The sequence below is a fragment of the Microcaecilia unicolor genome, chromosome 3, assembly GCF_901765095.1.
Source record: "Microcaecilia unicolor chromosome 3, aMicUni1.1, whole genome shotgun sequence".
Classification (NCBI taxonomy): Eukaryota; Metazoa; Chordata; class Amphibia; order Gymnophiona; family Siphonopidae; genus Microcaecilia; species Microcaecilia unicolor.
This window is the reverse complement of record NC_044033.1, coordinates 416,748,597-416,766,889: the sequence shown is the minus strand read 5'-3', so window position 1 is coordinate 416,766,889 and position 18,293 is coordinate 416,748,597. Positions and strand designations below refer to the sequence as shown.

At 39.5% G+C, this 18,293-nt stretch overlaps 1 protein-coding gene across 1 annotated transcript in view; it reads right to left on the bottom strand.

The window, feature by feature from the left end:
• APOB (apolipoprotein B) overlaps positions 1-18,293 on the bottom strand; it is an 81,627-nt gene that overhangs the window by 43,213 nt on the left and 20,121 nt on the right. The window contains 7 exon segments of the mRNA XM_030198810.1: positions 1,070-1,281; positions 1,458-1,480; positions 1,483-1,624; positions 5,310-5,501; positions 8,587-8,763; positions 11,009-11,246; positions 15,010-15,221. Of these exon segments, the coding sequence (XP_030054670.1) occupies positions 1,070-1,281; positions 1,458-1,480; positions 1,483-1,624; positions 5,310-5,501; positions 8,587-8,763; positions 11,009-11,246; positions 15,010-15,221 (1,196 nt within the window).

Below are 18,293 nucleotides of genomic sequence, written 5' to 3'. Positions count from 1 at the left end.
GGGAAACGTATCAATCCAATTAAATGGTGTTTATTGAAGGTACATCAAAAAGACCAGACACAGCAGCTGTTTTTGTGGTCTGGGCGCCTGCCTCAGGAATCTGGAGATGAAAATGTGAAGATTTAATTCTACACAAGATATCCCAGGTATACTTTGGATCACTCACATGCAGTCATGGAATATCATCTGGCAAAGCTGAAAAGTAAAAGTGTTCTCAGAGAATCATCCGGCTTTGCCGGATGTAACTTCAATAAACACCTTGTAATTGGACTGATATGTTTCCCTTGTGGTTTTTGTAAGATTTTGTACAGATTTTCTATGTTAGTAGAGATTTATTCTAGAAACAAACAAACAAACAAACATATTAAAAGCATCTCCACATGTAAATAGCATCATTTCTGCATGTACATTGGCAAACACGTAAATGTGATTTCAAAAAAGCCAATATTTACACATGGAGATATTCCATGACACTATTCTATGAAGCAAAGATTCCAAGCAGAGATGAGGGCATGTTTGTGGGCAGAGAGTGATCACACCTATGTTAATCAGTTAGCACATGGGCATTGCCACATGCAAACTGATTAGCGTAGGGTTAGCGCATGAGCCCTTACCACCTAAAAATAGGTGGTGGTAAGGACTCATGTACTATGGAGAAATTAGCACATGGTCATTATTGGAAAAATAGAAAAATCTGCCTTTTACCAGCAACACTAGAAGTGTCCTCAGTGAGTGAGAAATATCTGTGTTTGGCTACTTCAGGTCACTATTTAGTACTGCTTGATAAAAGGGCCCCTTAGTTTTTTTTGTACCTGGGACAATGGAGGGCTAAGTGGCTTGCCCAGGGTCACAAGGAGTGGCAGTGGGAATCAAACCCAGTTCCTCAGAGTCTCTGCCTACCACAATAGCCATTAGACTGCTCCTCCACTCTCCACCTGGATGTCCCATTTCTCATATTGAGCCCCTATGCAAAAAAAGGCCTTTACATTTGATTAAATGTGATACTAATTATCTAAAAACACAGACTGAAAACAATTTTAGCACTCCACAAAATGGCCTATTATTATACCTGATGCTAAAAAGTTTGGTTGGAGTCTTAGGAGCTGGAATGGAAAACTTGACCTGGCCTTCTTTGACAGAAATATGAGCTTCAATTCCAGACTCATGGTAAATATTGGAATTCATCTGGATCCCATTTCTAGCAACTTCAGGGATGTGTACTCCCATATGGGTCACAAACTCCACGGCTACAGCTGGTTTTACAGCAACTTCCACTTGCATCTGTCAAAAATACAATTATGTAATACTTATAACTTTGCAAAAAAGAAAACAAACTATTTAAAACAATAATTAACACATTTCTGTTATCATACATTGATAACTAAAATATAATGGGGATGTTTCTCACGAAATAAAGAATAAGCAAAATGTTGGAAAGTATACAGTGAATCACTTACATTCTTTGCTTCAATCTTTAATCAGCTTTGGCTCCAGGTGTCACTATTCCCGACAGAGAGACCTGAAGTTGGAAACCTGCTCCAGTTGGGAGATTGAACTCATTGTCCATGAAGATATAGTGAACAAACAGGTCGCTCTCGGTGCCTTTCTGAATAGCTGGTATAATCTATACATCAAGTAAAGGACATCCATGAATAAGTTCCAACAGAGAACAAGCTCTAATATTTCAATATGAGTTGTATCAATTTGTAGAATGCAATTTTATAACAGGTGATCTTTATGTGAAAGTCAAGTAGATGCCTATTTCAAGCTATTTTATAAAAACACAGAGGTGTTTATGTATCTTTATAATATACTAGGGTGGATGGGTAGAGAGGTGTAAGATGGCTGCCGACAGGTTGTGGTGAGCTGAGTTCCGCTGCCACTCCATTATATATTTTTCCTATTATAGCTTTTACCTGTAATTCTTTAAGGACCCCCTATACCAAGCTGAACAAAAGGAGGTATGCGCTGGTGTCAGTTTGTGTTTTTGACCGGCCGAGGCTCCTTTTACCGCAACGGGCACAAGATAGGTCTTTCTTTCTTTTCAGAAAATGGCCGCACCGCAGGTGAAGCATTTGCTGCGCAGCCATTTTGGGGAAGAACCCTTACCGCAAGGGTTTCCGCGTAACCCAGCAGTAACCGGGCAGTATGCGGCACTGCCTGATTACTGCCGGGTACACACCAGTGCTACAAAAATAAAAATATTTTTGTAGCACTGGATATAATGGTACGCTGGGCATGGGAACTACTGCTGGGTTGTTGCGGTAGCCCAGCAATACTTCTTTTCAGTGAGTGGTAAGCCCACGTTGGGCTTACCGCCGCTTTGTAAAGGGGCCCTATGTCAGCATCGGGACTTTCACTGCCACTTCTAGCTTTGATGGGAGTGCAGGCTTCCCCCTCTACTCCTGAGCAATTTTCATCTGCTAGTCAGTTTGTAGCTATGGCTGGGACCGGAGGAGTTAAAGAGGTTTCTGGGAAGAGTTTGAAGATCCCTCCCCAGGTTAAACCTATGGAGGTGACCCTTGATTCCATTTGGGCTGGCTGGGAGTCTATTTACAAGGTATGCTCCTCAGTCCTTCCACTTGTGAGTGAAAATGCCTTGAAGATTCAGCAGTTTGAGGACACTTTTAAAGTTCATGATGGAAAGCTGGAAGACTTAGCAGGCCAAGTTACACAAGTTAAAACTTCTCAAACTTCTCTTATTCAGGATCATTTGTTTTTTCAGAGAAAAGCTGAAAACGTTGAGAGCTATAGAAGGTTTTTGCCTGTTTAATTTTACTCAGTTAATATCATTAACACCTAAAGAAGCCTTTTATAAATATCTTCAAGAGGCTTATGAATACTCTCCTGAGGCACTTCCTTTATTGCATAGAATATACTATCTCCTGGTTCCTAAGAAACAGTCTACTCCTGAAAAAGGATCTTCTGTGGTGGATGTATCTTCAGACAGTCTGAATTTGACAGAGATTTTGGAGAAATCACAGGAGGAGGAGGTGGTGTTGAGATTATCCTTGTTGGTGACTTTTGTCTTTAATCAAGATAAAGAAGCTTTGCTTCGTCTTTACTTTAAGACTAAAGATTTCAATTTCTTTAATGACAAAGTTTCTATATTTCCTGATGTAGCTAAGTCTACCCAAGCCCGGTGTTGGCAGTTCTTGAGCCTTCGTCGAAAGGTTGTAAATTTGGGTGCTAAATTTCAGTTGAGGTATTCTTGTAAATGTATAGTTTGTTTAGATAACCATACCTATATATTTTATGAAGCATCTCAACTGAAGTTTTTCTTAAAAGGCAAAGGAGCTGCTGGTAGTGGAGTCTGTTACTGCCTTTTTTGAGAGCTGTAATAATTAAAGGAAGTTCACCCTGTTGATATATTATTATTATTATTATTATTATTATTATTATTATTATATGTTGCATCTTTAATTTCTGCTTCCCCAAAATAATTGGGATTCTTGTCCACCTTTCTTAGTGGACTATAATGAGCTGTAATTTAGTTTTCTTATTTTTCAAATTTATTTCATGTATACATCTTATTGGTATATGGTTCATTATCCTAATTCAATTTTGTATTGATGTTATATTGAAAATATAATTTAAAAAAAAAACACTAGAGCTAACCTGGCAGAAAATGTAGCTAGGCCTTTGCATATCATTTGACTATGAAATATAATGCATTGACAATGTCTGTCTGTGTTAATCGATATTTGTGTGTTGATTGCAGGGTACTTTTGAGGTATAAGAGGGGCAGCAGGTTTAAACATTAGCGCATATGCGTGAAAATTGCAACTCCACCAGTGCTGCACCCAAATTCCACGTTTATTAAGGGGATCACATAAATATATGTACTTTCTTGGCACAATAGAGTAGATTCTACAAAGCTCACCAAAAACTAGGCACCAAAAATATAGTAATAGTTGTGCACTCAACTTAATTGTCAAATTAGGTGCCATTTGGCCTTAAGTACCAATAATAGCCCCTGAGGGCCTTTACGCTCCTAAAATTTATGCTACTAAATTTATGCTCCTAAATTACAAGTATAATCTATTTTGGAGCATAGATTAGGCTAGTAATTTCGGAGCATAAATTTAGGATCATAAACTTTATATTACTATTCTATAACTTGTGCATCCAATTTTTTGTGCTAGTTGGAAATGTGGGCACACAGCTTTATAGAATCCAGAGGTACATTTACAAGTATGACCCCCTCTCTGGTAAATTCATATAAACTATTTTGTGCATGTAAAAAGGCCTTTATGATTGAAAATCCTGACCAAAATTACTCCCAAAGGAGGAGATTCTATATATGGCACTTAAAAAATTGACGCTGAACTCCATGACAACTAAGCGTATTCTATAACCGGCACCTAAATTTAGGCACTGATAATAGAATATGCTTAGTTGATATTTCAGCGTCGATATCTGTGCGCATCCACTTACGCCAACGAAAACCTGGTGTAAATCTCAGCATGTTGATTTAGGTGCACTGGGCCATATTATATAACTATGCACCTACATTTTGGAATGCCCATGAACACACCCATTTCCCCACCCATAACCACACCCCTTTGTTAGACGTTCGGCACACAATCGTTTCAAAACATGCTTAGTGAGTTGTGCACCTAAATTCTAATCAGTGCCAATTAGTGCTCATTATTGCTTGTTAAATGCTGTTATCAGCGCTCATTAGCGGAGTTATAGAAACCGCACCGATTTTGGCACCTAAAGGTAAGCGCACTGTGTAGAATCCCGGGGAAAGTCTCTAAAAATAACAATAATATAAAAACAAATATTTTTGATACTGTTTTTTACTGGTTCTGCAATTATACAAGGACCAAGCAAGCACTGTTCCCTTTACATTTCCTGGGAGTCCTCCACCTAGTGTCCTGCCAGTGTGTGTGTGGGGAGGGGCTGTTTTACTACCACCTTTTCAATAGTGAGGGACAGGCAAGCTGTGCAGGACTCCAGGTGACCTGCCTGTATGTAGCTAAAAAGACAATATCGAATCATCACCCCCCACTGGCAGCTATGCAGATGGAGGGCTCTCACTCAGCTTAGAGGGAACACGGCAAGTGCCATTCATAATTACTTTGGCTGGTTTATTACTATTGCAAAGTAAAGATGTCATATGAAATGAAAGAAAACACATTAAAACATTTCCTTACCACAGACCATTTAACTAAAGGTTATTTAACTAAAGAATGCATTCAATTTAGATGACAGAGAGTTTTTTCCCAACTCTTCTAAGGCTCCTTGGCGCTATTATACTGGTTATAGTTTAAAACTACGGCATGCTCGTTAGAAACGCGTACCTGTGCAGGAAGCTCCTGTGAAGCATGTAAGGTTTTGAAAAGCATGTTGATCGGTGCGCTATAATCTTTAAGTTGCAGGTAGCCAATTTCTTCTCCCAGAATTCTCATATAAGCCTTAGCATCAGGGGCATCACTGGATCTTACGTCTTTTATCAGTTTTTCAACATTAAGCATGATTTCTCTCATCAGATCCTAGGAATTAACAAAAAGCATCAAGTACTACTATTGCTATTACTTATCATTTCTGTAGTGCTACTAGACGTATGCAGCGCTGTAGACTGAACATGTAAGAGACAGTCCCTGCTCAACAGAGTTTGCAATCTAATCAAGGCGGACGGACAGGAGGGATAAGCGAATTACTTAAGATGGAAATTATAAAACAGGCATAGGTACTGAACAGGTGAATAGGAATTAGGAGTTAAAAGCAGCCTGAAAAAGGTGGGCTTTTAGCCTAGATTTGAAGACAGCCAGAGTTGGAACCTGACGTGAGATCCGTGTCATTAAGAGCCAGTTGGATTAAGCATTTTCTCTAGATACAAACTATTTAATGCGTCTAGTCTAAAAGAGTTTATATTTTATTGTCCACCACATCTAGGTATGAAGTAACAAACACATGTAAAACAAGGGGCCCTTTTACTAAGCCATGGTAAAAAGTGGCCTGCGCTAGTCTTGGCATATGAAATTAGCACATGATGGCCCACTTTCTACCACGGTGGGAAAAAGGCCTTTTGTAAAATGGAGTAGTAAATGGCCGTGCACTAATATTAAAATTAGTGCATGGCTATTTACTACCTGAGCCCTTACCACTACCTATTTAGTAGGCGGTAAGGGCTCACATGCTCACCCCGTGATAATTAGGCAGCGCACAGGAGTGTGGTTGCGCTGCTGATTACCGCCAGGAACACCTCCCACAGTAGTGGAGGAGTGGCCTAGTGGTTAGGGTGGTGGACTTTGGTCCTAAGGAACTGAGTTTGATTCCCAATTCAGGCACAGGCAGCTCCTTGTGACCCTGGGCAAGTCACTTAACCCTCCATTGCCCCATGTAAACTGCATTGAGCCTGCCATGAGTGGGAAAGCATGGGGTACAAATGTAATAGAAAATTAGGTGTCCTGTTACCAAGCTGCAGGAAAAAGGGCCCTATGCTAGCAGCAGGGACTGTTTTTTCCCTAGGGCCCTTTTCACCGCAGTGGGTAAAAAGCCCCCAGACACACATGGCCATGTGGTAAGAGAACTCTTACCGCATGGGTAGCCCTTACTGCCACCCACTGAGGTGGCGATAAGGGCTCCTGCTCTAACCTGGCAGTAACAAGGCAGTATGCAGCAATGCCCGATTACTTCGGGGTTACCGTTGTACAAGCCATTTCTAGAGGTTTTCTTTTTTCCCCCGGTTATCAATAGAAATCAAACAAAATAAAACATGGAAAAGAAAATAGATGATACCTTTTTTATTGGACATAACTTAATACATTTCTTGATTAGCTTTCGAAGGTTGCCCTTCTTCGTCAGATTGGAAATAAGCAAATGTGCTAGCTGACAGTGTATATAAGTGAAAACATTCAAGCATTACTATGACAGTCTGACAGGGTGGGAGGATGGGGGTGGGTAGGAGGTATGCATGGGGACATCAAACCATATCATTGATATTCTAACAGGATGGGTGTGGATAGGTGAGGGGTGGGGTGATCAACAGAGACATACAGCTTTATGGTTTATAATGGGCTAGGAACCCCAGATCCTTGTTAAGTCCTTTCTGTTGGGTGTTAAAATTTATCCAGTTGCAAACTATGCCAAGATATTTCACAGGACCCCACAGTCATCCACAAAGGAAAGATATTCAACATAAAGGGATCTTTCACTTGCTCATCTTCCAATGTGGTATATATCATTCAGAGTAAAAAATGTAACGAAGGATGCTATATTGGAGAAACAGGCCAGATGCTTAAGACAAGATTCAATTTACATAGACATCACATGAACAATACTGGTGCCAGTAGGGCTCCCACGCCTGTTGGTCAGCATTTTACAGGACCAGGACACTGTACCAGTGACTTCACAGTGAGAATCCTGAAAGGTAACTTTAAAACCATACAAGAACGTAAGACCTTTGAAGTCAGAATGATTGAATATGTTAACACCCAACAGAAAGGACTTAACAAGGATCTGGGGTTCCTAGCTCATTATAAACCATAAAGCTGTATGTCTCTGATGATCACCCCACCCCTCACCTATTCACACCCATCCTGTTAGAATATCAATGATATGCTTTGATGTCCCCATGCATACCTCCTACCCACCCCCATCCTCCCACCCTGTCAGACTGTCATAGTAATGCTTGAATGTTTTCACTTATATACACTGTCAGCTAGCACATTTGCTTATTTCCGATCTGACGAAGAAGGGCAACCTTCGAAAGCTAATCAAGAAATGTATTAAGTTATGTCCAATAAAAAAGGTATCATCTTATTTTCTTTTCCATGTTTTATTTTGTTTGATTTCTATTGATAACCTTGAGAGTGGACTAACATGGCTACCGCACTCCTCTACTTTTTTCCCCCGGAAATGGCACACACTCAGAGTGGGACTACCGTGAGTGACCGTGTTGGGCTGGCAGTAGTCCCGGAAAAGCGAGTAGTAAGTCCGTGTACCTTGATTCATAGGATCATCTACGGAGAAGTTCCTGAATACATGTTAGATCTGGTGGATCTACCACCCAGAAACAGTTCCAGTTTCTCCCGATCCTACCTAAATTTACATTATCCAGATTGCAGTGGCCTTAAATACAAATCTACCTACGCATCCAACTTCTCCTTCATAGGCACACAACTATGGAATGCACTACCCAGAACCTTAAAATCAACTCAAAATTATTTAAATTTCAGAAAATTATTGAAGACCACCATGTTCAAAAAGGCATACCTTCCAGACTCAACCAAATCTTCATTGTTCCTGTTTTCAGCAAAATCCATGGACCTTATTATCTTGTATTACCCTATACTATCTTTTGTTATCTCTTTTGTTTTATATGATATCTATATGCTTAATAACCTACTATTACATTGTTCAATTATACTTTCTGAACTGTAGCCTACCCTACGGTTATGTGTAAGCCACATTGAGCCTACAACTAGTGGGAAAATGTGGGGTATAAATGTATTTAAAAAATTAAGGGCCCTGTTTAGTAAGCGCATGCTAATTTTTAGTGTGTACTAAAAATTTAGCGAGCCTACAGCTCAGCTTAGTAAACAGGGCTCCATATAATATATAAAGTAGCTATACCTGGTTATTTCTGTCCTTCTTGGAAATTCCAAACCACTTGTAAAGAATATCAGTGACTTTTTCTGGAACTTTGCCATCCATCCAGTACAATGCCTTCATAGCACTGTTGGGAAAAAATCCTTGCTTTCCAAATAAAGCCTCCAGAGTGGGCTCAAAACCTTTTCCTTCCAACCCAACCTGCAGAGAATAAAAACAGCAGTTTTAAAATAAATTCATTCCAAATATTCTAGGAAATAAATACAAAAAATACTTTCTTATAAATCTGAAGTATAGATGCTTCATACTAAATAGTTAATTTTTATTTTGTGGAGGGGTAGCCTAAAAACCAGGGGAACTGGGTTCAATCCCTACTGCAGCTCCTGGTGACTGGGCAAACCAGCTAACCCTCCATTGCCCCAGGTACAAAATCAGTACCTGTATATAATATGTAAACCACTTTGATTGTTACCACAGAAAGGCAGTGCATCAAAACCCTTCCCTATTATTATTATGAAAACTTAGGGGGTCCTTCACTAAGGTGAGCTAGCATTTTTACCATATGCTAAAAAAAATCAGGTGGGATAGATTCTATATATGGTGCCTAAATAATCTGAAAAAGAAAAAAAGCAACACTGGGCCTTCAGGATGGATATAAATGCAGTTCTTTTTATTCTGAAAATGACCTGACACGGGCCGCATTTCGGCGTACAAACGCGTGCCTCAGGGGTCAAAAAGTCCTTATGGATATAATCACAGAAAGTTGGAAAAAAACAAACAGTCAGGGTGAAAAAACAGCGTTTGTTATTGACTACATGAACAGTTGCAACGTCTAGGGCAATATACCCTGATTGTTTGGTTTTTTCCAACTTTCCGGGATTATAAGGACTTTTTGACCCCTGAGGCAGGCGTTTGTATGCCGAAATGCGGCCGGTGTCGGGTCATTTTCCGAATAAAAAGATCTACATATATATCCATCCTGAAGGCCCAGTGTTGCTTTTTTTCTGTTTATGCTTGTATGCTGTTTTACCCTTTCTTTTTTTACCTTGCCTGAATAATCTGCACAGAAAAAAAATATATACTTAGATGTATTCTCTAAAGTACACTTACATTTTATAGAATAGGCTTAAATTTTCACGCAGTATATAGAATACGTCACGTGCCTCTCCACGTGACCAAATTTAGTCATGGACATTTACACCGTATTTTACTTGATATAACTCCTGATGCCTAAATTAGGTGCATTATGGGTGCAGTCTATAACAATGCACATACAGTGATACCTCGGTTTTCGTCGATAATCCGTCCGAAAACAGTCGGCGAAATCTGAAACTGACGATAACCGAAGTCAATGAAAACCGAGGTATTACTGTATAGCAAATGTTCACGCCCTATCCATGGTTATGCCCCCTTTTCAACTATGCAACTTAGAATATACTTGCATTATGTTACAGAATATGCATGGCGAGTTCTGTTATGTAAATCTTAATTAATGCCAATTAGTGCTGATAATTGCATGTTAACATCCAATTGACAGCGCTGATTAACTAGTTAACTAATTGAGGGCTTCTTTTATAAAGCTGTGCTAGTGATACCTACGCAACCAATGAGAGGAAGTCCATAAGAATTGAATAGACTTCCTCTCATTTGCCTCACCGAGAATCAGTAGTGCGGCTTGTAAAAGAGGCCTTAAGTTACATGCATTGTTATAGAATACACTTTGATGTCTGTGTGGAAATAATGGTGTGATATAAAGAATCCGGCGATATATTCCTATGCGCATCTTAGTAAACCCCTTAGAGCCTGCTATTCCAGGGACCCTTTTACTAAGCTGCAAAGGCGCATACACACGTCCTACGCATGTCAAATTGGAGTTACCCCCCAGCTACCGCATGGCCCGGGCAGTAATTTTATTTATGACATGCATCCGCTATGCGCACCAGAAAATAATTTTTATTTTCCTGCGCATGGCAGAAACTGGGCGGTATTCGTCATTCTACGCACGTAGATGATTACCACACAGTTACCACATGAGACCTTACTGCTAAGTCAATGCGTGGCAGTAAGGTCTCAGACCCAAATTGGACGCATGACAATTTTTATTTTGCCGCACGTCCATTTTTGGCAAAAATGTTTTAAAAGGCTTTTTTTTAACAGGTGCGCTGAAAAATGAATCTGCGTGCACTGAAAACGCGCACCTACACTACCGCAGCCCATTTTTCAGTGCACCTTAGTAAAAGGCCTACTAATATGCACAGTGGTTTACAACATAACATACACAATAAAATCAGGCAATACAACTGTAACGTATCAAAAATGCAAAGTAAATTTAAAAAATAATAAAATTATTAAAACCAACAAATGTGATTAAATACTGTTACAGAAATTGCTATGGTATATTGTACTTTTTATACATTTTCAAAATTAAAGTACGCTGTTCGCATACCTCAAACATATCAATAGTATGTCCAAAAATATTGAGGGTAGCCTCCAACATTGTTTCTACAGGCATATAGGTGTTAGAATCAAATATTAGGTTTCCTCCAATTTTGGCTGCCACAGGATGATATAAGCCTGGAACATCAATGCTTTTGGAAATCTGATAGTTGCGTGAAAACATTCTGAAATCCTTGACTGCTGGGAGCGCAGATCCCTTCAGCGCATCTTCAATTTTACCTTTTAGTCTGAGCAGATAGAAAGTTGCTACATTTATTAATGAAATACTGCATATTGATGTCAAGAGATTAAAACTTAAGCAAGAAGTCACTTCCAGGATAACTAATGTAATTTAATTTAACACAGACATTTATATTCTACTTTACCTTTCAATTCAAGGAAGATTACAAAATAAAATATCATAATCAAATTTTAAATTAATAAAACCAAAAATCAAAGCAATCCAATACATTTCTTCGTACTTTTCCTTTTTGAGTCCAATACACAGACCATGGGAGACAGCCCAAATAAGTAAGTGCCTCTATCAGAGTTGACCCCAGATATTCAGTGCTGGCTCCTTTCTAGTTACTGGCATTGAAAATCTAGTTTTGGTTATTTTTTGGCTGGCTCAAATTAAACCGGCAATGGCCTGGCTGCTCCAGAAGAAGCCATTAGACCACCAGGGCCTTTCAAGGTATGACTATTTGTTTAAAATAGCATCCCATTGCATCATGAAGGTACTGTCATCATTAAACATAGTAGATGTCAGGACGACTCACTCAGAACAGAATCCTTCCAGATCAGCTGCAGCAAAGCACCGGCCCAGAGACTGGCGCTGAAGAGGACTTTGGCTGGCGGGGGTTGGGGACCCCCGCCAGCACAGGTACCTGACGGCGGCAGCGGAGGGTTGGCGGCAGCGAGAAGGGGGGGTCAAAAGGGTCAGTGGCCGGGGGGGGCCCCATTCCCCCGTGGCCCCACGTAGCTACACCCCTGACATTAAGATGAGTTATTTTACCACTAATTTGTGCTATTTTAACACAGGTCCCATTTTATGCAATGAGACCTAGTTACTAATGAGTGAAGTTAACAGAAAAATAACCTTCATTGCAGTAGTCCACAATGATAACTTCTCCATCAATGGTTCAAATTATCCCCCTAATTCTATAAAAGTCACCCAAAATTGTGCATGCAAATTTGGGCATGTGCCCAATTTATGCACACAATTTAACTGAATAATGAGCCAATTAGTGCCAATAATTGTCTTTTTAACAAGCAATTATTGGTGCTAATTGAAATCGATTAAGATGTATGCACATAAGTTTTGATGTGTGACTGCATAAATTTTTACACATGTCCTGAAAAGGGGGGCACAGAAATGGGAGAGAGTCATGGATGATTTGGGGTGGATCGTAGGTGTGGTTTTGAGTTACCCATACAATTATAGAATAAGGGGGTTCCGTGCATAAATTTCGGTGGGGGCATTTGCACCATGTTTCCGTTGGTGCAAAAAGATACCCATGGGACTTAAGTGCTATTCTATAAACCATGCCTAACTTTAGCCACGGCTTATAGAATAACACTTAAGAATTTTTTGACCCCAATCTTTTAGGCATGTTTTATAGAATTCACCCCTATGTGAATAAGTTGACTGAATATATACATATATTTATATAGATATTTTTATGCATTTGGCATCATTCAGTATTGTCCTCAAAGAAGTTAATTGTAATACCTAAGAATTTCTGAGTAGAGAATAAGAATATAAGAGTAGCCATACTGGCTCAATGGTTCATCTAGCCCAGTATCCTATTTTCCAAACAGTGGCCAGGCCAGGTCACAAGTACCTGGCAGAAACCCAAATCGCGGCAACATGCTATACTACAAATTCCAGGGCAAGCAGTTGCTTCCCATCAAATCTTTTTTAAACCCAGATACGCTAACTGGCTGTTACCACATTCTCTGGCAAAGAGTTACAGAGCTTAACTAGTTGTTGAGTGAAAAAAATATTTCCTCCTATTTATTTTTTCTATGTGACTTCCTCAAGTGTCCCCTAGTCTTTGTACTTTTGGAAAAAGTAAAAAAAATCAATTTACTTCTACTTGTTCTACACTACTCAGGATTTTGTAGACCTCAAGCACTTAGGGCCCCTTTTACAAAGGTGCACTAGTGTTTTTATCGTGCACTAAAAATAAATCTAATATAAAAATTTGCTCCTCCAATGTTCCAATGACGCTACCTGCGTTCGTAACCATCTCCTGGCGTCACTCTCCCACAGTAGAAGCCTGCGTGCCTGACGTCAGGAGATGTTACTGTGGTCACCTCTGTCTTGGTGTCATCAGACTCTGCATCGCTGCCACACTCTTCCGCAACCCCACCTCCCTCTCGTTTCCTGCTCAGGTATTGGTGCTGGTCGTTCCATCTTCACTTACCACACTAATCCGATGGTAAATGAGCAGCGTGCGGCACTGCCCTATTACCACTGGGTACACACCAGTGCTACAAAAATTGAAATATTTTTGTTCCACCAGAAATGGTGGGTGCTGGGGGAGGCTGCTGCGGTATCCTGGTAGTACTCACCTTTTAGTAAGCGTAAGCCCACGGGCTCACTGCCGCTTCATAAAAGGGCTCTTTAGTGAAGAGAAAAAATGTCATAGAAAGAATAACATGGCTCTTTTCTAATATCAAATCCAGAAAAATCCACCGTGCTCACTGCATTCCATCTCAGTGATTCTTGCCACCACACTTCCATTCTAAAATATATTACCCAACTGGAACATTTATAACAGCGTTACCTCATATATTAATGTATTTCATTACACAATGCAACAATGATTTTGCTACTGAGAGAAAAACATGTGATTTATACTAAATTGAACCAGCTAATTCCAAATATGAACTCCGAATTTGCCTGACACGTCTAGATTTTAAGTTATACATGCAAAGCCTATTCACTTATAATATTAATGCATTATATATATTGGAAATATTCCAACGGACATTCCCGGACCTGTCCAGACAAATCTATTGGCTGAAGTCAGCAGTAAGTATATAAGGCAGGATGGATAGACGCAAATGTGTTAACGATCCAGACAATTTCTGCTACATGTGTGGCAAATACACTGATCAGCGTAAGAATCTGACAAAGCGAGTGTGCCTTGCTTACAAGTATTACTTTGTCAAATTGGAGATGAAGATAAAAGCTGGGCACCTCATGTTTGTTGCACTGTGTATTACTCTGGGCTAACGCAGTGGTTGAACGGTAAAAGGCTATTGCAGTGCCAATGGTTTGGCGTGAGCAGAAAAAATGACCATTCAGACTGTTATTTTTGCATTTTGACATTTCTACAATGGAGAACAGATATCAAGGCCGCTGGAATCCCAACATGATGGGGGAGTACTGCTGGTTTTTGCAATGGGAAAATATGACCGATCACAAGCGCAAAAGCAGATGTCTGAAGCACTTTTAACAGTATTGGGCCTTGCTGAAGTAAGACTTTTAAACTGGAATACAAGACTTTTTTGAAATGTTGTTATTCCATTACATTTTCATATACTGTTTACTACAAAAACTTTGATGTAGATCAGGTAATTGTTGGAGTAAAACTTGTTCTGTAAAAAATTATTCAGTGCTTTCCAAGTGCTTAATTCATTTGGGCAAACTTATGCATAACAAAATTTCCTGACGTGTTACAACAATTCTGCCTTCGGATTTAGAATATGCACACTGAATTTAGTATAAGACAAATGGGTTTTGCCCAGTAGCACATGAAAAAATTTTTTTTTGTTGTGCTGTGTTTATTTAAGAAACATTGAGTTCTAAACATGCATAATTTCTAAATAGCAAAACATAAAGTTGAATTTTACTTACAATATCCTGGTACTATTTTTTTTCTTTTGCTTTTCCTCATTTATGAAGATCTTAAAAATGCAATGTAACATGCTTATTGTAATACTTCAAGATTAAGAAGTAGACTTGCTATATGCAAACTATTTAACTTTGGCTCTACTTACTCTTGAACCTCTGGCATCGCAGAATTCAAAATATTGGCAATGTGGGAAGCCACATAGCTTTTCACTTGGTCATTTTTATCCTTAACAATGGCTCTGGTGACTTTGTTAAGATCAGACTGTGAAGGATTTTTCATCAGCATGAGATAAGCTGCCAAACGTTTCTCAGTTGCTGCATTACTGTCTTGGAATGTCTGAAGCATGGTACCTCGGACCTGTAGAAAATATATTGAATTTCTTAGCATGATTTTACTTATAAACATAACCCTATATGTTTATTACACCCAATACTTAATGGGAAATGACTGCTGAAATGGCACCTAACTGGCTATCTGGCAATATTCAGCACCGGATAGCCAGCTATTTGGCGCTGAATATCACTAGTTAGTGGCTTAAAGATAGCCGGTTATATCACACAATATAACCGGCTATCCCATGATTTTCATCGTGGAGCCAGCTAAGTTTGGCGGCCATATTTGGCCACCAAACAATAGGTGGAATAACTTTGGTTGGCTCCAACTTAAACAGCTAGTGCTGAAAATCGGCTTGGCCAGTTAAGGTGAAACCAGCAAAAGTTAAACTGGATATTCAATGCTAGTCACTGGAAAGGCTCGACATTGAGTATCTCGGTTCACCGCAGACCACGGCAGACAGCCCAGCTATCTCTCATGGTCTGAATATTGGGGCCATTAAATATAAAACATAAAGGGCTAGATTCTAGATATGCACCAAAAACATTGGCACTGAAGAAAGCGCTATTCTACTTCAGGAAGCAGGTGAAAGCTTGGCTCTTCAACCAAGCCTTTAACGGAAGAAGTAACTAACTTGTTAGTCTCACCCACACACACAAGGATTGACTCGGGTGGCACATACTGCAGCGGGACATGCTTATCCACTCCTACCCTAGCTGAGATAATATTTAACCATCTCTCTAACCTCACGTGCAACTTTCTTCAAATCAATCACCTTACTTTCTAATTCTTCCTACTTCCTTACTCATCTATATGTTACAACTTTGCCTTACCCTTCACTACCAATTATAATGTTCTAGTACATATTGTCTTGTCATTGCAAGTAGTATACCATGCCATACTTTGTATTGTTGTTCGAATATTTTTACTGCTCTAATTGCCTATTGCTCATGTTTGATTTATTCTTACTGTACACCACCTTGAGTGAATTCCTTCAAAAAGGCAGTAAATAAATCCTAATAAATAAATAATAAATAAAATAAATTTAAGTCATGCTTAAAGTTAGGGGCAGTTTATTAAATAGCACTTACGCCCGGGAATCACGCCTAACTTTAGGGGTGGCCATTTGCATCAACTGAAATGTGGTGCAAATGTATGTGCCTACATTAGGGGCACAACCCCATTATTCTATAACAACGCATATTAATTTCAGGAACTCCCCCATTATGCCTCTGCCCCTCCCATTACCATGCTCCTTTTTTCAGATTGTGCATAAAATTTATGAGCAGATTCTGTGCCTAAATTTATGCACATAAATGCCAATGAAATCTAATTAGTGGCAATAATTGCTTGTTAAAAAGTCAATTTTTGATGCTAATAGGTTTTAATGAGTGTTTACAGTTTAAACAGTATGTTAACAAGGCATGTTAACTTCTGCATTAAACGTGTGGAGAGTAATTCTAGTAGCAAAAAGAAAGGGTCCAGAAAAGCAAACAAACACAACACAGAAAAAAAATGACAAAAGAACCTTCAAGAATGGAATAATAGAGTCCTTTTCATTTGATATTAGCTAATGAAGATGCGTTTGAGATGCAGTTTCGTAACTCTTTTTGATAACATCTAAGTGTTCTGTTGAGAGAGTCTATCTCCGTTTGACCCCTTTTGCTGCACATGATTGCCAAAATATGACGGTCCGGGTCGGGTCTTATGATTAAAGGACTCTTGATTGTTCCATTCCTGAAGGCCCTTTTGTGCTTTTTATCTCTGGAGAGTCATTCTAGAACAGGTTGCCCACTACAGGGGCATTTCTCTAACTGGACACCTCTGTTTGGGTGCCATGATGCATTACTGAAAGCGTCTATTCTCTAATAACATCTACACAACCAGATTTCGTTATTGAATCCTAGCATAAACCCACATCAGCATGCCTAAATGCAGGTGCCCTCACTTACACCAGGTCAATGGTAGGCATAAATGGGCTCATCTAAGTGTAGCCAGCGATGCATATAACAGATGGTATTGTATAAGTTGTGCATATAAATAGGAGATGCTCATGTCCTTCCTTTGCTCTGCCCAAGTGTACACCCCCTTGCAATTGCATACTAATAGGGGGAATTCTGTACATGACGCTAAAAATTTGGCACTATTCTATAAAGAGACAAAGCGGGGTTCACACTCTCCACAGCAATTGAACACAACAGAAATAGGGTGGAGAGGGCCCAATATCAGCCTTCCTCAGGGGTCAATCAATTAGGATTCAGCAATACATCAACTGAAGGAGCACTTAATAATTAGTAATGATCACAAAAACCTTGACTAGCACTCCATATAAAGCACACTGACAAAGCTTTTTTTTTTTCAAGCTTTGTCAGTGTGCTCCTTCAGTTGATGTATTGCTGAATCCTAATTGATTGACCCCTGAGGAAGGCTGATATAGCCGAAACACGGACCGTGTTGGGTCCTGATTAAAGGTTTTTTGAAGCATCTTACCCTTGTGTGTGGTGACTGATCTCTTGACATTGGGCCCTCTCCACCCTATTTCTGTTGTGTACTATTCTATAAAGGGCACTCCATGTTGAATGTCTTTTATGGAATAGCACTTAGAGCTGATTCCCATGCCTAAAGTTGGGTGTCAGAATTTACGCTAGCTTAAACCTGGTGTGAATGTCAGTACCCAACTCAATGCATTTGGGTGTGGAAATAGCGCTATTCTATAAAACCATGTGCAGCTTTTCAAAACACCCTTGCCCCTCCCCTGGTCACATCCTCTTTTGAGTTGCATGCTAGGGAATTTAGGAGCCTGGTCTTCTAGAATAACATGCAGGCATATGTGCGCTTAAATCCTAATGATTGCCAATTAACTTCAATAATTGATTGTTAGCATCAATTAATTGCTAGTTAATGGCTTGTTAGCTAATTTGCACATGCACATTTTTCAGCGCTAAGGGCCAGATTCGATATATGGCACCTAAAAATACTGTGCAGTAAACATTTCCACCTAAGTGTATTCTATAATTGGCGCTTTGATTTAGGCATTGTATATAGAATATGCTTAGCTGATATTTTAGTGCCTAAATCTATGTGCCTCCATTTACA